Genomic DNA, 22,357 nt, shown 5'->3' on the forward strand with positions numbered 1-22,357 from the left:
TATGACATCATCATGTCCATATATGAGCACATCACATTTTGTTGTCACAAAGTTAGATAGTGTAGACAGAGCTTTACTCGGCAAGTTTTCACGATTGGAGCATGCATCCATGTTGCTTTTTCTGCTTGCTTAGTACCTACTTGCTTATATATGTTTGTAGTACTATGATGAATAAAGTATTTTTTTCTTTTTTGTGCTTGTGTTTTTTCTTCATTTCATGACAGCAACCTTAATCAATGCTTGGAGATCTAACATAAGATAAATAAGGAAAAATAATAATTGTAGTAGTAGTAGTGGGTTGCATTGTAAGCTAGGTTGTGAATATGGTTATATTATATGGTCATCATAGTGTCATATGATGTCCCATCATGTCTAGGAGGGTCGCGTCACTTATGGTCGCAACCTCCCCTGTTGGATTACATATCCTGTAGGATTACATGTCCTGTAGGATCACATGTTCTGTAGGATCACATGTCCTGTAGGATTACATGTCCTGTAGGATCACATGTCCTGTAGGATCACATGTCCTGTAGGATCACATGTCCTGTAGGATCACATGTCCTGTAGGATCACATGTCCTGTAGGATCACATGTCCTGTAGGATCACATGTCCTGTAGGATCACATGTCCTGTAGGATCACATGTCCTGTAGGATCACATGTCCTGTAGGATCACATGTCCTGTAGGATCACATGTCATGTAGGATCACATGTCCTGTAGGATCACATGTCCTGTAGGATCACATGTCCTGTAGGATCACATGTCCTGTAGGATCACATGTCATGTAGGATAACATGTCCTGTAGGATCACATGTCCTGTAGGATCACATGTCCTGTAGGATCACATGTCCTGTAGGATCACATGTCCTGTAGGATCACATGTCCTGTAGGATCACATGTCCTGTAGGATCACATGTCCTGTAGGATCACATGTCCTGTAGGATCACATGTCCTGTAGGATCACATGTCCTGTAGGATCACATGTCCTGTAGGATCACATGTCCTGTAGGATCACATGTCCTGTAGGATCACATGTCCTGTAGGATCACATGTCCTGTAGGATCACATGTCCTGTAGGATTACATGTCCTGTAGGATTACATGTCCTGTAGGATCACATGTCCTGTAGGATCACATGTCCTGTAGGATCACATGTCCTGTAGGATCACATGTCCTGTAGGATCACATGTCCTGTAGGATCACATGTCCTGTAGGATCACATGTCCTGTAGGATCACATGTCCTGTAGGATCACATGTCCTGTAGGATCACATGTCCTGTAGGATCACATGTCCTGTAGGATCACATGTCATGTAGGATCACATGTCATGTAGGATCACATGTCATGTAGGATCACATGTCATGTAGGATCACATGTCATGTAGGATCACATGTCATGTAGGATCACATGTCATGTAGGATCACATGTCATGTAGGATCACATGTCATGTAGGATCACATGTCCTGTAGGATCACATGTCCTGTAGGATCACATGTCCTGTAGGATCACATGTCCTGTAGGATCACATGTCCTGTAGGATCACATGTCCTGTAGGATCACATGTCCTGTAGGATCACATTTCCTGTAGGATCACATTTCCTGTAGGATCACATTTCCTGTAGGATCACATTTCCTGTAGGATCACATTTCCTGTAGGATCACATGTCCTGTAGGATTACATGTCCTGTAGGATCACATTTCCTGTAGGATTACATGTCCTGTAACCCAACAATTTCTAAATTGAAAAAAAAGTATTATTAAAAATCAAACTAAATATAGGTAGATTTCACTAATTAACCTGATTTTACCCAGAATGCATTTGTTTTTATTCACAGCCAACAGATTTGAAGAAACGAATAGAAAGCTTGATAGAGCGCGATTACATGGAACGAGATAAGGACAGTTCCAATCAGTACCATTACGTAGCATAGACAATTATATACAAATTCACACAGCAAATAAATAAGATTGTGTGTGTTCTATGGCAGTTGAAGGAAGGTTGCTGTGGATGTGGGATGACTAAAGCTCTGTCCACACTATCAAACTAGTGTGATGTGCCCAAATATGGTAGTGATATGCCAAAATATGATAGTGATATGATGTCATCGTCTCCATGTATGGGCACATAACATTTTGTTGTCATTATAAAGTTTGAATGTGTAGACAGAGCTTAATCGTACAGAGACAATAATCGTTATTATATACATATGGATGCTTACACATCGATGTGGTCATGGCTTCTGCTTGTTAAGGATGTTTCCACTTGGATGCAACGCAATGACTTAAAGAGCACCACAAGTAATCATCCAATCTAGCGCTTGTGATTGGTCAACAGTGCCCATATATGGACTTGATGTCATACCCTTACCATATTTAGGCACATCACACTTTTTTTTGTCAAACTAGTTTGACAGTGTAGACAAGGCTTAAGCATTCACAGATTATCATGAAATCATCAGGTGATTGGTAACATTGTTGCATCATACCATCCAAAGGTCATCCATGTGGTTGGAACGGTGACCTGATTATGTTTAATATCACAAGAACTTGACCGTTGTGTATTTTCTGGACAATTTCGTCCTTCTACGGCTGCTGTGAAATACTTTGATATTATTTGCTTCTTTGGTATTTAAGAATTTCTGTGACAACTTATCCAATTATAAATGTATTTTTTTGTTTATCCGTAATCAAAATGGCGCTCGAATAGCCTTAAGTTGTGTTTACATTAAGCCTGGATTTGGTTCCATGGCGGGAGTCTAAAATGCGTTAGTGTGAACAGATGTATTATAAAGCTTGATTCCTACTATGACTCAACGCAGTGAAGATATTTAGAGCACTCAAAAGCGAACAACAACCGGTTACGTCATTGTGTTGCTCACTTCTGATTGGTCAAATTACCTACGGGTTACGTCATTCTTTTGCTTGCTTCTGATTGGTCAAATTACCGACGTAGCCGGTTACGTCATTGTGTTGCTCACTTCTGATTGGTCAAATTACCTACGTTGCGGGTTACGTCATTGTGTTGCTCGCTTCTGATTGGTCAAATTACCTTCGTTGCCTCGGTGAGAACCACAATTTGTCACAATTCTTTATCTGGCCACCGTATCGGAATTTGAACTCACTGTGTGAATGCAGCTTTATGACGGTATTGCCATAATGATTATGGAAAGTACTTGCACGTGTAAACGACGCATAACGGTATATGATAAGAAAGAATGTACCTTGTAATAAATGCGCTTTTATAAATGCTTGTTATTATTTATTACTAGGGATCACCAAGATTGGAGGGATTGGGGTGGGTGTGGGCTTGTAGTGCGCTTGTAGTGCGAACAGTGCAGGATCTGGACAAGCTTTTCGGTACTTTCTAGTACTACTGTAAAACGTATGACATAAACTTTGATACCGTATGCGATTTGTCTAATCTCAAGGAACCATAGGCCCAATCATACATTTAGTGCCGAGATCTTTTTCAATTATTAAGTAATTGTTATGTAACCACCGCCATCATGTCACTTATACTTCTTAAGTTCTAGGAAGCTGTCGATTCGCGACGAATATGGGGTTAGGGTTAACTACAATACGCATAATGGGTTGTCGGTCGTCGCCTGAACCTAGAAACCGCCACACAACTGAGTGTCGTCGAGGAATGGCGTAATGCCTGGTTTCCACTAGAGACGCGACACAACGAAAGGGATTTGACCAATCACAAGAGATGGAGTTATTCGACCGTCGCTTGTCATTGGTCAACTCGTTTGCGTTGCGTCTACGTTCTTGCGTTGCGTTCTAGTGGGAACCAAACTTTAGGAAGCGCTTATGCCTACCAACGTCCCTGCATGCGCACAATGAATTAGCTCGACTTTACTTGCTTGTCAGTCGTCGCAAATCGAAAGCTTTCTACTGGCACCACCACGGCGATCCATACACTATGGCTTTCTTAGTTTCTTACTTACCCGGGTGGTGAGTTGGATTTGCTAACTTTGGTGGGCGGGTCACAAACTTACTCGGGTACGATAAATAAGTCGGACGGGGTTACATGTTAACAACTCTCTGATTAAACTAACATTTACACTAATCATAATTTGGTTTGCGCCTTATAATCATTGTTTAAAAGGTTTAACGTTTTTTTGTTTTACCAATTAAAGGCAACGGCGGGTTTTAAATTGGATTTAGACGTATACTTCACATGTTCCAGAGTGTAGATATTGTTTATATATTGGGTTCAATAACTGGTGTAGCTAATTAACAATGTATAACAATATTCAATAATTAGCCAATGATAAGATTAACTAGAACTAATAAAAATCTGTGTAAAAAAGTGACTTCGGAAATGTACTGAATATTTTAGCCTTTATTTTTGTATTACATTTCAGAAAACGAAAAAAAAAACAAAAAAAAAAATTTTTCATGACGTCGTACGTTTCTCGGAGAATAATTATAGATATTTGTGTGTTGGTATCTTCATGAAAATCGTTAAATATTATAGCAGTCCGGATCATATTCCGGTACTGCGATTTGTATTTATGTAATCAAAATCTCAGTACTGCATAATATTACTAAATGATAAGTGTTGTTACGTTAAATCAAGCAGTGGTGGAGGTTTGACGCCAGAGAGAGTTTTTTGGTTGCGGGAGAGAGTTGTTGGGTACACCAGAGAGAGTTTTTGGGTGTCAGAGAGAGTTGTTGGGTGTCAGGGAGAGAGAGTTGTTCGGTACCAGAGAGAGAGAGTTGTTGGGTACCAGAGAGAGTTGTTGGAGGAGGGAGTTGTTGGGTGCCGTATTGCACTAAGCCAAAAGTTGTGGCACCTTTTAATTCCCCTCTATCCAGTAGTCTATATTAGAATTAGAAAATTTGTACAAAAAAATGTCTTTTTTTAGGCCAATTTCATTGCAACTGCCGAACGCCGTTTTCGGAAATTCACGACCATTTTCCTACGTAACAATTACTTCACTCGGGTCATTAGCGATATGTCGAGACAGCAGCACATGTTAAAAACATAAGTATACAACTGTATTCTTGATCATGTTTCTACCTCATGTTTCTACCTCATGTACACCGCTCCTGCCAAAGACAATATTGAGCACTCTTTTACCATTTTTCCTTCAAATGCAGTGGTAAGACTAGGTTATGTTCTTACTAATTAGGCCTACTATTTTTAAGCTGCTATAGCCAATTATAGCTAGCTGAATGCGGGATGATTCGGCCCAGGTGTGACGGGTCGAATCGGCCCACTTTTTAGGCCGATATAATGTCTGACTAAGAGTGGCTTCTAATTTCATTAGACTCTCGGTAGGTTTTTATGATATGAAATATTGTAAAGTACATTAAATTCTAACATTTTGAATGTTTTGTTATTTTTTGGGGGATTTTTAATTGTTCGCTTTACTTGTATGTAATTTATTTTCAAGAAGGAGTGTAGAAGTCTAAGTACAAACAAAGAGGGTTGCAATCATATTTACTTCTTTCTAATTAGACCTACAACACCAGAAAACATAGTGTTGTTCATCTTAAAAACAAACCATTAAACATTCTTACCACCACAAATCAAGACATTCAATTGAACAACAAGAGAAATGACATAACATACTTTTGGAAGATTTTACAAAACATGACAATTTACCAGACGACTATGAAATGCAGGATCATGTCCTATTCCAAACTTGAGGACGGAAAATAACTGATATGAAATAATAATCATCAATAAGCGTCTATTATTTCGATATATTTACACGAACAAAACAAGAACAAAGATACAGATGTATATTAAAAATCAATATCAACGAGATTCTGTTCTGCTAGTTGCTATTGAGTAGTGTGACTGCTAATAAATATTCATTAAAATTAGGATAAAATTGCTGTTGGTAGACAACATTAATTATTTCAATAATGCGGTACTTTTTTTCTGTTGTTTCACAGTTTCATGTACCTTTTTCACTGAAACGCACCGAATCAATAACAATAATAGTCTATTAGGTCTTGGCCAGGTGTGAAAAGCCCTTAACTGTACGCGCCGCATGTGACGCGATCCTTAGCCTGACCGTAGCAGGTGTGAAAGGCCCCTTAACTGTACGCGCCGCATGTGACGCGAATCTGAACCTTAGCCGGACCGGAGCAGGTGTAAAAGATAGTTAAAACTATCCTTAAGCTATTTGAACGTTTTAGTAGTATAATACCCCGTTCGGTCCAATGAATAATTCATAAATTAATTAATGAATATTAATATATTAATTACGAGTGTAGTATTTATGAATAATTAATATTTTAAAGGGTATTATTTATTAATAAATTAATTAATTATGAGAGGGTAGTTTTTAAGAATAATACTACACTCATAATTAATATTCATTAATTAATTTATGAATTATTCATTGGACCGAACGGGGTATTATACTCAGGCCCGTAGCCAGGGGGTTTTTTATGGTTTTTATGGTTTATGGAACCCCCCTTAACCGACTGCGAACCCCCATCCCCGACATGCCCAATACCTCACCCTCATCTCCGAAAATCGTCCAAATACGTGCCCCACAGTACAAAAAGTTGCTCGTAAATTAAAAAATTCGTAAACTCGTTCGGAATAACTCATACAGTACCTTCTTCCCTGTATGAGCGTACTTCGAGCGATATAGTCTGTAAAGAGTTGCAAATGAATTGCCAATTTTAACCTGAAAAATAAATGTTTGGTCCCTGCATGTAACATGATATTGACGCGTCTCACAGCGAGCTGGGGCGGGGGGGGACAGAACGATTCGTACAAAGGACACCGCCAGACAACTGCGTACCAATTGTTTAGAAACACTTACTTTGAAATGAAATGAAATGATCGCTTGTTAAGATACCCGTATAACATATAATGATATGTAGATTGGAATTAATGTATTAATGCAAGTCTACTTAAACTATCAGAATGTCCGGTAATACCACCAGTATAGTTAACAGGTTCGCCAATGTCAAGTGTATATCCTACTATTATACATTTTTTAAATAAAAAAAATTGAATTTAATCGTAGCTGCCTGAAAGTGGGGAAGATGGATTTTAATCAACACCTACCTACTTTAGTAATCTTGGTAATCATTAATTCTGGTAAGAAAAGTTATTTTATAATTTGAAACACGGGTAAGGTGACGAAGATACGTTCATTTTGTCGCAATAAATTAAATTATTAGAAAACAAGTTTTTATTTGATAAATGTTTTTCCTTTTTCTAAATGAAGGATTAAAAAAGCATGGACCTATAAACGTATAGGTTGTACATTTGTAATTGGTTAGCATTATTTTTAGTGTTACTACTCGATTGATTATTGTACTGTTTTCCTTTTTAGCTATACTTTGCTCTTCTTTACAATGTACTCCTAAACAAGATATCCTGATGGTCAATAATTCAAGCGATTGTTTTCGTGAGTGTGAGTTTCCCGCTAAACCGAGATTGTGCGAATTTGAGTTCACGGTAACGTGGTGGTATACGTTAGCAGCTGCTTGTACGGACTGTCCAGATGTCCGACAAGACTGTAGTGCATATCGCTGTTATTCGGTAGACGGTTCACGTAGACCAATTTTAACGGTTAATGAAATGTCACCTGGTCCAAGTATTCAGGTACAAATTTCATCTTTGTCGCAGAAGCTACCACATTGCTTAGCGTCTAAATCTTAATTTAAATAAATAGTAATTTCAGAAACGTATTTTAAAGTTAACACAGTAGTTATATTTACCCAGTCAGTTGGGTTCTGTTTCGTTGCAGTTCATTCTGTAACCGCCCTTCACAGTTCAGAAAGGGGATCATTTTGGTTTTCTTTTTCCATGACTGGTGCATACTTCAAAAAGCCCGCTAGAAACAGAGTAATTACTATAGGAAAGTTGATCACTTTAGTTTGTAACTGCGAGTTTGCTTGTGTAGACTAAAGCTCTGTCTACACTATCAAAGTGTGATGTGCCCATGGTAGTGATAGGATATCCATATATTGGCACATCGGATTTTTGTGTGCTGACCGAGCTTAAGCTTAATGGCAATTGAAGTATTAGTTTGACGACGTTCCTAAAAGTCATTGAAAAGTTTATTTTAAAACATAGGACTCTTTTTTGTGTGAATGATACCAACATTGTAGTCCCGTGAGCCATAAGATAGTATATAGGCCTATTGTTTTGACGGCTCCCAAATTCCCCTTTAAATAAGGTAGTTTTGTTACCACACTAATCTAACTGTGTTTATGTTCTATATTAAGCACAGTGTCTCTAGTTCGGTTTTGTTGTATTTCCAGATCTGTCATGGTGATACCATTCGTGTGAAAGTAAACAACGAACTTCAAGATGGAGGTTCGTTGACAATTCATTGGCATGGTATACATCAATTTAACACCGTGTGGGCAGATGGCGTTCCGATGATTACTCAATGCCCCATACCAAGTTCAACCTCTTTCGTGTACGAGTTTGTTGCAGACCCACCAGGTACCCATTGGTGGCACTCTCACGTTGGTGTTCAGAGAGGTGACGGGTTGTACGGAGCATTGATTGTCAGGGAACCGAGACAAAAAGAGTTCAACAGTAAAGAATATGACTTTGACCTTCCACAACATTACATGTTATTTAACGATTGGTTATCAATTCCGTCTATAACAATCTTCATGGTGTCGACTGCCAATGGTGTCCCTTCTGAACACAGCCTTAGCTTATTGATCAATGGCAGAAGTCACAATTATGACATAGATATAGACGTTCCGGTTTCTGTGTTTGAAGTAGAACAAGGTTTCCGATATCGGATGCGAATAGTGAATACTGCGTTTGGTGAATGTAATATGAGACTGGTAATTGAATCACATCCGATAACGATCATTGCCACTGATGGCTTTGAGGTGAAACCGATTCGAGTTGTGGATGCTTTGAATTTCACACCTGGGGAAAGGTAAGTAAAGGCTTCGTTTACACTGGGTCAGAATAAAACGCCTGGATCCGCTTCTGCTTGATTCCCAAACGCAAATGACGCAAACACGAAGGCGGCCAGTAAGCGCGAGGGATCACCCGAACCGTCGCGTGTTCAAAGTACTCGCGTACTCTCGTCGCCGCATCAATGCTATGCGTAGTTTGAATCAAACTATATCGTGTATTTAGACCAATTTAATGGAAAATCTTAAACTTATTTATTATATCATATTTCAGACTTGACTTCGTTCTTGAGGCGTCAGCAATACCCTCGTCCTATTGTATATACATAATATCATCAAATTACGACTTGTGTCCGGCGAGCGGTAGTGCTGTATTACAATACAAAAACACACCTGCAGTAAAGTTGAATTGTTCAGTGGAACCGCCATCGCAAAGTGTATTTACAACAGAAGGGTTTGACGCTGCTACTAGTAATAGTGACGTCACACTCAAAGACACGCACGCTTTACGTAAGAATATACGAGTAATTATGGGTTTTTTTAATAATGGTGCGTAGCGGTGGTTAAATAAGAAATACCCAGATGTATTGTGAACTCCAAATTTTACTCACTTTTATGTGCACTTGTGACTTTTGATGATATAGCCGTGTGTGTGTGTTTATATTTCAGAATCCGTGGATCCTGCTTTACATAAGGTTGATTTAAGATACTATGTGGTAATGGACAACCAACTCAAATTCTATACATCGACGAATCCAGAAGTCAACCAAACATACTCTTCAGTTTTTCTCATGAACAAAGTACAATTTGAATTTCCTCATACACCGTTTGTGTCATTACAACAAGATGATGACGTCAGCGCGTGTGAAATGACTCCATGGAATATCGCTATGCATATCGATGCACAGTACTGTAAGCCTTTAAATGTCAGTACAGATTTCGATATAGCCTGCAAATGTCCTATCGTGGCTAAAGCGAAACTAGGCCAGGTAATATTTTCTAATTATAAAGCTGCTTTTCCACTAGGAGATTTGTTTTCGTGTTTCACCAATGTGCATTGATATTTAACTCTAATTCAGGAAATTTGTGCAACTTAGATTCACGCGAATATTCGCCTAATGGAAAACAATCTTAAATAAGGCCGGTTCACACCAGACGCAGATTAATTAATTTTCGGCACAAATGCTAGCAATATGTTATTGAACGATTTTTTTATTTTGTTTGTGGTTTGTTGTTTATAGGTTATAGAGTTTATTGTGATAAACCAAATCTCCGTTGCTAGTCATCCTATGCATCTCCATGGACAGTCATTTCGAGTTTTAGCACAGGACAGATCCACTGAACATGTTTCTCCAACTGATTTAATTGATCAAGATAAAACGGGTAACATTTTGAACCAACCGGATTTATATTTTATACCCAAATACTGATTCAACAAAATAATACATACAAATATACAACATATATATGCAAAATCATAAACTGATAAACAAGGCAACCTAATAACAGCGTTAGTCCATTATAAGTAAACAACAAATGTAGTATTCTTACATTAAACAAAATATATTATTTAGAAAGAAACAACATATTTTTCAGAGGGTTTACCACGACTTCCATTGGTGTCTGCTGTTGTCAAGGATACGGTCAATGTTCCAGAATTTGGTTACGTCATCATAAGATGGAAGGCTGAAAACCCCGGTTATTGGTTCTTTCATTGTCACGTGGAATATCATGCAGTGGTAAGTTATGACATCATCAAAAAATGGTTGCGTTAAGCTCTGTCTACACTATCAAACTAGTTTGACAAAAAAAAGTGTGATGTGCCCAAATACTGATATACACAAAAGTTGTTGTATGACATCGTCATGTCCATATATGGGCAAATCACATTTTGTTTTTGTCCATGAAGGTTTATTGTGTAGACAGAGCTTTAACAAAGGATTTAAACAAGTTATATTGTTTTTTTTTTTCATTTCTTTAGTTGGGAATGGCAATGGTTGTTCAAGTCGGTGATGAAGACGAAATTCCAGATCCGCCAAAAGCGTTCCCATCGTGTAGTTCCTGGTCACCTGATCTTTAAATATATTTAAGTCTGACAAGGCTACATGTTAACAATTCTCTGATTAAACTGACATTTACACTAATCATAATTTGGTTTGCGCCTTATAATCATTGTTTAACGAGTTTAACGTTTTTTGTTTTACCAATTAAAGGCAACGGCGGGTTTTACATTTAGACGTATACTTCACATGTTACGGAGTGTAGATATTGGGTTCAATAACTCGTGTAGCTAATTAACAATGTATAACAATATTCACTAATTAGCCAATGAATAAGATTAACTAGAACTAATAAAAATCTGTGTAAAAAAGTGACTTCGGAAATGTACTGAATATTGTAGCCTTTATTTTTGTATTACATTTCAGAAAACGAAAAAACCAAAACATTTTTGTTCACGACGTCGTACGTTTCTCGGAGAATAGTTATAGATATTTGTGTGTTGGTATTTTCATGAAAATTGTTAAATATTATAGCAGTCAGGATCATATTCCGATACTGCGATTTGTATTTATGTAATCAAAATCTCAGTACTGCATAATATTACTAAATGATAAGTGTTGTTACGTTAAATCAAGCAGTGGTGGAGGTTTGACGCCAGAGAGAGTTTTTTGGGTGCGGGAGAGAGTTGTTGGGTACACCAGAGAGAGTTTTTGGGTGTCAGAGAGAGTTGTTGGGTGTCAGGGAGAGAGAGTTGTTCGGTACCAGAGAGAGAGAGTTGTTGGGTACCAGAGAGTGTTGTTGGAGGAGGGAGTTGTTGGGTGCCGTATTGCAATAAGCCAAAAGTTGTGGCACCTTTTAATTCCCCTCTATCCATTAGTCTATATTAGAATTAGAAAATTTGTACAAAAAAATGTCTTTTTTTAGGCCAATTTCATTGCAACTGCCGAACGCCGTTTTCGGAAATTCACGACCATTTTCCTACGTAACAATTACTTCACTCGGGTCATTAGCGATATGTCGAGACAGCAGCACATGTTAAAAACATAAGTATACAACTGTATTCTTGATCATGTTTCTACCTCATGTTTCTACCTCATGTACACCGCTCCTGCCAAACACAATATTGAGCACTCTTTTACCATTTTTCCTTCAAATGCAGTGGTAAGACTAGGTTATGTTCTTACTAATTAGGCCTACTATTTTTAAGCTGCTATAGCCAATTATAGCTAGCTGAATGCGGGATGATTCGGCCCAGGTGTGACGGGTCGAATCGGCCCACTTTTTAGGCCGATATAATGTCTGACTAAGAGTGGCTTCTAATTTCATTAGACTCTCGGTAGGTTTTTATGATATGAAATATTGTAAAGTACATTAAATTCTAACATTTTGAATGTTTTGTTATTTTTTGGGGGATTTTTAATTGTTCGCTTTACTTGTATGTAATTTATTTTCAAGAAGGAGTGTAGAAGTCTAAGTACAAACAAAGAGGGTTGCAATCATATTTACTTCTTTCTAATTAGACCTACAACACCAGAAAACATAGTGTTGTTCATCTTAAAAACAAACCATTAAACATTCTTACCACCACAAATCAAGACATTCAATTGAACAACAAGAGAAATGACATAGCATACTTTTGTAAGCTTTTACAAAACATGACAATTTACCAGACGACTATGAAATGCAGGATCATGTCCTATTCCAAACTTGAGGACGGAAAATAACTGATATGAAATAATAATCATCAATAAGCGTCTATTATTTCGATATATTTACACGAACAAAACAAGAACAAAGATACAGATGTATATTAAAAATCAATATCAATGATTCTGTTCTGCTAGTTGCTATTGTGTAGTGTGACTGCTAATAAATATTCATTAAAATTAGGATAAAATTGCTGGTGGTAGACAACATTAATTATTTCAATAATGCGGTACTTTTTTTCTGTTGTTTCACAGTTTCATGTACCTTTTTCACTGAAACGCACCGAATCAATAACAATAATAGTCTATTAGGTCTTGGCCAGGTGTGAAAAGCCCTTAACTGTACGCGCCGCATGTGACGCGATCCTTAGCCTGACCGTAGCAGGTGTGAAAGGCCCCTTAACTGTACGCGCCGCATGTGACGCGAATCTGAACCTTAGCCGGACCGGAGCAGGTGTAAAAGATAGTTAAAACTATCCTTAAGCTATTTGAACGTTTTAGTAGTATAATACCCCGTTCGGTCCAATGAATAATTCATAAATTAATTAATGAATATTAATATATTAATTATGAGTGTAGTATTTATGAATAATTATTATTTTAAAGGGTATTATTTATTAATAAATTAATTAATTATGAGAGGGTAGTTTTTAAGAATAATACTACACTCATAATTAATATTCATTAATTAATTTATGAATTATTCATCGGACCGAACGGGGTATTATACTCAGGCCCGTAGCCAGGGGGGTTTTTATGGTTTTTATGGTTTATGGACCCCCCCCCCCCTTTACAGCAAACCCCCCTTAACCGACTGCGAACCCCCATCCCCGACATGCCCAATACCTCACCCTCATCTCCGAAAATCGTCCAAATACGTGCCCCACAGTACAAAAAGTTGCTCGTAAATTAAAAAATTCGTAAACTCGTTCGGAATAACTCATACAGTACCTTCTTCCCTGTATGAGCGTACTTCGAGCGATATAGTCTGTAAAGAGTTGCAAATGAATTGCCAATTTTAACCTGAAAAATAAATGTTTGGTCCCTGCATGTAACATGATATTGACGCGTCTCACAGCGAGCTGGGGGGGGGGGGGACAGAACGATTCGTACAAAGGACACCGCCAGACAACTGCGTACCAATTGTTTAGATCACTGGCAGTCAGGCAGCATGCATAAAGTATATAGCCTTCCGACATACATCAGTATTTATGTGTGGCTATGAAGTATAATGTATCATAGAGGATTATAGTGAATATTAATATTTTACACTATAATATCTATGGTATCATGTACTGTAGTTCACATTATGGCATCCGATTATTTTTTTCTAGACCACCAGCCGATACGTACTCAAATGTATCAATATCACCTAGGCCTATTTACATTGGCATATTTAATTTCCTCAACAAATTGCTGTAAATAAATATTATATGGGGTAGGTATGGGGGTGGGGGTGACCCAAATACTTAGTGTGCGAACCCCCCCTTGACAGATCCTGGCTACGGCCCTGATACTACTCGTTTTGTCTTTATACAAACACTTACTTTTAAATGAAATGAAATGATCGCTTGTTAAGATACCCGTATAACATATAATGATATGTAGATTGGAATTAATGTATTAATGCAAGAAGTCTACTTAAACTATCAGAATGTCCGGTAATACCACCAGTATAGTTAACAGGTTCGCCAATGTCAAGTGTATATCCTACTATTATACATTTTTTAAATAAAAAAAAATGAATTTAATCGTAGCTGCCTGAAAGTGGGGAAGATGGATTTTAATCAACACCTACCTACTTTAGTAATCTTGATAATTATTAATTCTGGTAAGAAAAGTTATTTTATAATTTGACACACGGGTAAGGTGACGAAGATACGTTCATTTTGTCGCAATAAATTAAATTATTAGAAAACAAGTTTTTATTTGATAAATGTTTTTCCTTTTTCTAAATGAAGGATTAAAAAAGCATGGACCTATAAACTATAGTGTTAGGCCTACTACTCGATTGATTATTGTACTGTTTTCCTTTTTAGCTATACTTTGCTTTTCTTTACAATGTACTCCTAAACAAGATATCCTGATGGTCAATAATTCAAGCGATTGTTTTCGTGAGTGTGAGTTTCCCGATAAACCGAGATTGTGCGAATTTGAGTTCACGGTAACGTGGTGGTATACGTTAGCAGCTGCTTGTACGGACTGTCCAGATGTCCGACAAGACTTTAGTGCATATCGCTGTTATTCGGTAGACGGTTCACGTAGACCAATTTTAACGGTTAATGAAATGTCACCTGGTCCAAGTATTCAGGTACAAATTTCATCTTTGTCGCAGAAGCTACCACATCGCTTAGCGTCTAAATCTTAATTTAAATAAATAATAATTTCAGAAACGTATTTTAAAGTTAACACAGTATTTATATTTACCCAGTCAGTTGGGTTCTGTTTCGTTGCAGTTCATTCTGTAACCGCCCTTCACAGTTCAGAAAGGGGATCATTTTGGTTTTCTTTTTCCATGACTGGTGCATACTTCAAAAAGCCCGCTAGAAACAGAGTAATTACTAAAGGAAAGTTGATCACTTTAGTTTGTAACTGCGAGTTTGCTTGTGTAGACTAAAGCTCTGTCTACACTATCAAAGTGTGATGTGCCCATGGTAGTGATAGGATATCCATATATTGGCACATCGGATTTTTGTGTGCTGACAGAGCTTAAGCTTAATGGCAATTGAAGTATTAGTTTGACGACGTTCCTAAAAGTCATTGAAAAGTTTATTTTAAAACATAGGACTCTTTTTTGTGTGAATGATACCAACATTGTAGTCACGTGAGCCATAAGATAATATATAGGCCTATTGTTTTGACGGCTCCCAAATTCCCCTTTAAATAAGGGAGTTTTGTTACCACACTAATCTAACTGTGTTTATGTTCTATATTAAGCACAGTGTCTCTAGTTCGGTTTTGTTGTATTTCCAGATCTGTCATGGTGATACCATTCGTGTGAAAGTAAACAACGAACTTCAAGATGGAGGTTCGTTGACAATTCATTGGCATGGTATACATCAATTTAACACCGTGTGGGCAGATGGCGTTCCGATGATTACTCAATGCCCCATACCAAGTTCAACCTCTTTCGTGTACGAGTTTGTTGCAGACCCACCAGGTACCCATTGGTGGCACTCTCACGTTGGTGTTCAGAGAGGTGACGGGTTGTACGGAGCATTGATTGTCAGGGAACCGAGACAAAAAGAGTTCAACAGTAAAGAATATGACTTTGACCTTCCACAACATTACATGTTATTTAACGATTGGTTATCAATTCCGTCTATAACAATCTCCATGGTGTCGATTGCCAATGGTGTCCCTTCTGAACACAGCCTTAGCTTATTGATCAATGGCAGAAGTCACAATTATGACATAGATATAGACGTTCCGGTTTCTGTGTTTGAAGTAGAACAAGGTTTTCGATATCGGATGCGAATAGTGAATACTGCGTTGGGTGAATGTAATATGAGACTGGTAATTGAATCACATCCGATAACGATCATTGCCACTGATGGCTTTGAGGTGAAACCGATTCGAGTTGTGGATGCTTTGAGTTTCACACCTGGGGAAAGGTAAGTAAAGGCTTCGTTTACACTGGGTCAGAATAAAACGCCTGGATCCGCTTCTGCTTGATTCCCAAACGCAAATGACGCAAACACGAAGGCGGCCAGTAAGCGAGGGATCACCCAAACCGTCGCGTGTTCAAAGTACGCGCGTACTCTCGTCGTCGCATCGATGCTATGCGTAGTGTGAATCAAACTATCGTGTATTTAGACCAATTTAATGGAAAATCTTAAACTTATTTATTATATCATATTTCAGACTTGACTTTGTTCTTGAGGCGTCAGCAATACCCTCGTCCTATTGTATATACATAATATCATGAAATTACGACTTGTGTTCGGCGAGCGGTAGTGCTGTATTACAATACAAAAACACACCTGCAGTAAAGTTGAATTGTTCAGTGGAACCGCCATCGCACATTGTATTTACAACAGAAGGGTTTGACGCTGCTACTAGTAATGGTGACGTCACACTCAAAGACACGCACGCTTTACGTAAGAATATACGAGTAATTATGGGTTTTTTTAATAATGGTGCGTAGCGGTGGTTAAATAAGAAATACCCAGATGTATTGTGAACTCCAAATTTTACTGCTTTTATGTGCACTTGTGACTTTTGATGATATAGCCGTGTGTGTGTGTTTATATTTCAGAATCCGTGGATCCTGCTTTACATAAGGTTGATTTAAGATACTATGTGGTAATAGACTACCAACTCAAATTCTATACATCGACGAATCCAGAAGTCAACCAAACATACTCTTCAGTTTATCTCATGAACAAAGTACAATTTGAATTTCCTCATACACCGTTTGTGTCATTACAACAAGGTGATGACGTCAGCGCGTGTGAAATGACTCCATGGAATATCGCTATGCATATCGATGCACAGTACTGTAAGCCTTTAAATGTCAGTACAGATTTCGATATAGCCTGCAAATGTCCTATCGTGGCTAAAGCGAAACTAGGCCAGGTAATATTTTCTAATTATAAAGCTGCTTTTCCACTAGGAGATTTGTTTTCGTGTTTCACCAATGTGCATTGATATTTAACTCTACTTCAGGAAATTTGTGCAACTTAGATTCACGCGAATATTCGCCTAATGGAAAACAATCTTAAATAAGGCCGGTTCACACCAGACGCAGATTAATTAATTTTCGGCACAAATGCTAGCAATATGTTATTGATTGAACGATTTTTTTTATTTTATTTGTGGTTTGTTGTTTATAGGTTATAGAGTTTATTGTGATAAACGAAATCTCCGTTTATAGTCATCCTATGCATCTCCATGGACAGTCATTTCGAGTTTTAGCACAGGACAGATCCACTGAACATGTTTCTCCAACTGATTTAATTGATCAAGATAAAACGGGTAACATTTTGAACCAACCGGATTTATATTTTATACCCAAATACTGATTCAACAAAATAATAAATACAAATATACAATATATATATGCAAAATCATATTTTTCAGAGGGTTTACCACGAATTCCATTGGTGTCTGCTGTTGTCAAGGATACGGTCAATGTTCCAGACTTTGGTTACGTCATCATAAGATGGAAGGCTGAAACCCCCGGTTATTGGTTCTTTCATTGTCACGTGGAATATCATGCAACGGTAAGTTATGACATCATAAAAAAATGGTTGCGTTAAGCTCTGTCTACACTATCAAACTAGTTTGACAAAAAAAAGTGTGATGTGCCCAAATACTGATATACACAAAAGTTGTTGTATGACATCGTCATGTCCATATATGGGCAAATCACATTTTTGTTTTTGTCCCTGAAGGTTTATTGTGTAGACAGAGCTTTAACAAAGGATTTAAACAAGTTATATTGTTTTTTTTTTCATTTCTTTAGTTGGGAATGGCAATGGTTGTTCAAGTCGGTGATGAAGACGAAATTCCAGATCCGCCAAAAGCGTTCCCATCGTGTAGTTCCTGGTCACCTGATCTTTAAATATATTTAAAGACACTAGACTTGCAATTTTTGACGTTTTGTAAAAATAATGCATATATATATTAAACTAAAAGCATTAAACCAGGTCATTTCTTTGAAAATGTGTAATTTGTTGTAAACAATTGTAAAAATAGTAAAACCATTATTTAATAGATTTAATTTAATATCATATACCCTATTTTATACTGATTTAACATTCAGTAGTTGATGACACCGCCCGGATTAAAGATAATAACGTTTGAAAAAGCACGTGAGCACGGCAAAATGTTCTGTAAATGAGACATTATAAGTCGTCTGTATTGTCAAAATTAATATTTAAGGGAAATGTTTTGTGTACCAAGTAGAAATGTGATAAATAGTTAAATAAAAATAATTAAATAATACAAATTATTGGAATTATTTGGAGTTTATTTACTGTGCTCAGTAAATGATGGTAATTGTTTTTTTTTTCACGAGTCAAGTCGTGAAGAAGACGAAATTCCAGATCCGCCAAAAAGGTTGCCATCTTATGGTAATTGTTTTTCTTTCCACACTTCTTCCAGTCAGGAATGGAATTCATTTTCCAAACGGCGAACATACAAAATAAATATAAAAATTACAAATATATAAAAAAAAATTAATGAAAAAAAGGCGAACTGGATTATTATTATTCATTAAAACTTTTGTTTAATATATATTTGTATAAGTATATATTTAACCGTTAGGCATAATTATTATATTAGAATTAAGCTTATTGATTATATAATCTTATTAAGTTCATTACAAATGAGAAATGATGTGTTATGTGTTAAACATAACCTAAGATCAGAACGTATAAATATATATTGGTGCGTGGGATTCGTCCAACATAATTGCATTTATTTCTTCCTAACTTCAATTCAATTCAAAATTCTTCTCTTCATACAGAGTGTTTATTGTGGTAATACCACAGCGCACAAACCGTTTGCCTGATAGTTTTACTCTCTCAAACTGTGGTGAGTTGGATTCGCTAACTTTGGTGGGCGGGTCACAAACTTACTCGGGTACGATAAATAAGTCTGACGGGGCTACATGTTAACAACTCTCTGATTAAACTGATATTTACACTAATCATAATTTGGTTTGCGCCTTATAATCATTGTTTAACAGGTTTAACGTTTTTTGTTTTACCAATTAAAGGCAACGGCGGGTTTTACATTTAGACGTATACTTCACATGTTACGGAGTGTAGATATTGTTTATATATTGGGTTCAATAACTCGTGTAGCTAATTAACAATGTATAACAATATTCACTAATTAGCCAATAAATAAGATTAACTAGAACTAATAAAAATCTGTGTAAAAAAGTGACATCGGAAATGTACTGAATATTGTAGCCTTTATTTTAGTATTACATTTCAGAAAACGAAAAAAAAACAAAAAAATTTGTTCACGACGTCGTACGTTTCTCGGAGAATAATTATAGATATTTGTGTGTTGGTTTTTCATGAAAATTGTTAAATATTATAGCAATACTGATAAAGCTTGAACGCAACGCAAGGACGTAAACGCAACGCAAGCGTTTTAACCAATGACCAGCCAAGTTATAGACAGTTAGCAATCACAAGCGAATAAGCCATCGCTTGTGATTGGTCAATTCAATTGCGTTGCGTTACGTCCTTGTGTTGCGTCGCTAGTGGGAACCACGCTTTATATTCCGGTACTGCGTTTTGTAAGTATTGGAAACCTTTGGGGCTAACAAAGGAAATCTATTGTATGAAAGGAAAACAAAGGGTTGCTAATTAAGGTCTTAAGAAAACAATAGGGGTGATTGTTAACAAAGAAGGGACGCTAAGAGAACAATAGAAGGTGTGAAATGGTAACAATAGAGGCTGTGATTGTTAACTATACAGGGAAACAATAAGAAATCTACTTGATTCAAGTTAGGAAAACAAATGGGTATTAATTGGATGATACAGGTGTTTTCGTATAATGAGGGTGGTCATGACAATAGAAATGTAATTTTAATTAATTAACAATAGAATGTATAGTTTGAACAAGGCAGATGCTTTGTATAGAGTGTATCACAGGTGTTTTACAATTACTGACAATACTTACAACGAGTGCTTTGTTTTTTGACAATAGGATTTGATAATAATATAAAAGAGAGGGTTATAATTAAGGAGCAATTTTTGCTTGTAACAAGCCTAGGCTAACAAAGGAAATCTATTGAGTATAAGAATTATAGGAAAACAAAGGGTTTGCTACTTAAAGTCCTAGGCTAACAAAGGGGTATCTATAGGAGAAGGATAAGTACAGGGAAACACTAAGAAATCTATTTGATTAAAGTTAGGAAAACAAATGGGTATTAATTGGATGATACAGGTGTTTTCGTAGAATGATGGTGGTCATAACAATAGAAATCTAATTTTAATTAATTAACAATCGAATGTATAGTTTTAACAAAGTGGAGGCTTTGTATAGAGTGTATCACAGGTGTTTTACAAATACTGATAATACTCACAACGATTGCTTTTTTTTGGTGACAATATAGGATAATATAAAAGAGGGAGTTATAATTAAGGAGCGATTGTTTGCTAGCATTTGCGTGATTTGATTGGTCAAAAGTATACAGTCTGGTCCGAACCCCCCTTGTTGAAACAAAAAGCGGATTATAATTCAGACAGGGATGTATGTAATGGACCTTTTTTTTGTGTGATGTTTGTGGGGAAAAGACTAAATATTTTACCGTGATGACGCATACTTCCAGTTCTGTGAATATGTATTCAAAAAATATCCTTAAGGTCATAATAATATTACATGCCTTGCTCATAATATTCAAGCTTATGATAGTTACTTTGTAATGTGTATTCATGTGGTTTTGTTCCAGATGTCATAACTAAATGGTGGTAAGATTATTTCTACTAAAATTAAGGGTACTACTATTTGTTTCATTGACTCTGTCATTTTTACCGATGGCTTTAGCCAAACTACCTAAAACAAAACAAAACCTCTGGCATTAAAGAGTTAAAGAAGGGTTACTTTCCTCATAAATTTAACACGGTTGGTAATGCAAACTATGTAGGTCCATATCCCGGTACTTTGATGTATGACCCCGACAAGATGTCTAAATCGACCCGGAATGATTTTCTTATTTGGTATGAGCAGAGGCGAGGTGAAATGCTTGATTTAAAGAGTCAGCTAATTGATTATTGTGTTAGTGACTTGGACATTTTTAGGCGTTGTTGCTTATCATTTAGACACATATTCAAATGATTATTAACTGTTCTTGATAATGGTATAGATAAGAAAGGGGTCGAAACGGTTTAATAACCAAAGCCCCAGCCTGTAATTTTGTATTTTCTAAGAAATTTTTGAAGCCGAATACAATTGCTTCTTTTCCACTAGCAGATTACTTAACTACAGAGACTCATTCTTTTGCTAGTATGCAGTGGTTAAGTTATGAATCAAAACAACGTAGAATCCATATTCATCATGTCCGTAATGGTAATGAAAAATGCTTTGGTAGATATAAAGTTAATGGGGCTTCGTTTGAACCAAACTTCATATTTGAATTTATTGGATGTTTATACCATGGCTGTAGTAAGTGCTATCGTCCAAAAATCCTTTCACTGGTCTAAGCAAGGCAGATTCATATCTACAAACACAGAGAAAATCTTCTTATCTGAAACAGACGTTCTCTCAGTACTAGTATATTAAAATTTAGGAGCATAAGTGGAACAACATTAAGAAGTCCTTAACCCCTACGGAATTAGCAGTCATATTTGATGTACCTGCTATTCATCCTACACTTAATCCTCGAGAAGCTTTTTTTGGAGGTAGAACCAATGCCGGTAGATTGTTTTACCAAGTTAAAGATGATGAGCAGATTAACTATGTTGACTTCACTGGTCTTTATCTGTACTACAACAAATACGGAACATATCCGATCGGACATCACGAAAAGTTAGCTTTCAAAGATATGTCTACAGATATTCGTATTGGAGTATTTTGGTCTGGTTCAATGCACAGTTAGTCCTCCAAAAAAGCTGCTTCACCCTGTTCTTCCTTATAGGAGTAATGGAAAACTTGTGTTTCCTTTATGTCGAACATGTGTTGATAATATGTGTCAGGAATCATGCAACCAAGATGAAAATGAAAGATGCCTGACGGGGTCATGGGTATCAACGGGGTCATGGGTATCAACGGAGTCAGAGAAAGTTGAAGTTGGCTATGTAATTAGGAATGTTACTG

General features: G+C 36.8%; 4 protein-coding genes across 5 annotated transcripts in view; all 4 read left to right on the top strand.

The window, feature by feature from the left end:
• The window catches only part of LOC140049251 (cullin-4A-like), a 67,173-nt gene extending 61,335 nt beyond the window's left edge, over positions 1 to 5,838 (top strand). Inside the window, exon 19 of the mRNA XM_072094097.1 lies at positions 1,835 to 5,838. Within this exon, the coding sequence (XP_071950198.1) occupies positions 1,835 to 1,930 (96 nt within the window). The 3' untranslated portion in view covers positions 1,931 to 5,838. The remainder of the gene's footprint in view (positions 1 to 1,834) is intronic.
• LOC140049249 (MLX-interacting protein-like) overlaps positions 1 to 22,357 on the top strand; it is a 149,878-nt gene that overhangs the window by 90,487 nt on the left and 37,034 nt on the right. The gene's annotated exons all lie outside the window — the stretch shown is intronic.
• LOC140049014 (uncharacterized) lies at positions 6,921 to 18,944 on the top strand. The gene is made up of 13 exons (XM_072093825.1): positions 6,921 to 7,077; positions 7,316 to 7,587; positions 8,250 to 8,890; positions 9,145 to 9,380; positions 9,540 to 9,859; positions 10,112 to 10,253; positions 10,467 to 10,609; positions 10,852 to 10,947; positions 16,509 to 16,677; positions 16,836 to 17,155; positions 17,413 to 17,554; positions 17,660 to 17,802; positions 18,045 to 18,944. Exons 1-13 carry the CDS (start codon positions 7,023 to 7,025, stop codon positions 18,141 to 18,143), a joined length of 2,778 nt encoding a protein of 925 aa, XP_071949926.1. The 5' UTR covers positions 6,921 to 7,022; the 3' UTR covers positions 18,144 to 18,944.
• Positions 14,649 to 16,513, top strand: LOC140049224 (uncharacterized). Of its 2 annotated transcripts, none has more exons than XM_072094061.1 (3): positions 14,649 to 14,888; positions 15,551 to 16,191; positions 16,442 to 16,513. In XM_072094061.1, exons 1-3 carry the CDS (start codon positions 14,664 to 14,666, stop codon positions 16,503 to 16,505), a joined length of 930 nt encoding a protein of 309 aa, XP_071950162.1. In that variant the 5' UTR covers positions 14,649 to 14,663; the 3' UTR covers positions 16,506 to 16,513. The 2 variants fall into 2 exon arrangements, with proteins under 2 accessions (XP_071950162.1, XP_071950163.1); XM_072094062.1 differs by lacking the exon at positions 14,649 to 14,888 and adding an exon at positions 15,064 to 15,131.

Source organism: Antedon mediterranea, chromosome 5 (assembly GCF_964355755.1).
Source record: "Antedon mediterranea chromosome 5, ecAntMedi1.1, whole genome shotgun sequence".
Classification (NCBI taxonomy): domain Eukaryota; kingdom Metazoa; phylum Echinodermata; class Crinoidea; order Comatulida; family Antedonidae; genus Antedon; species Antedon mediterranea.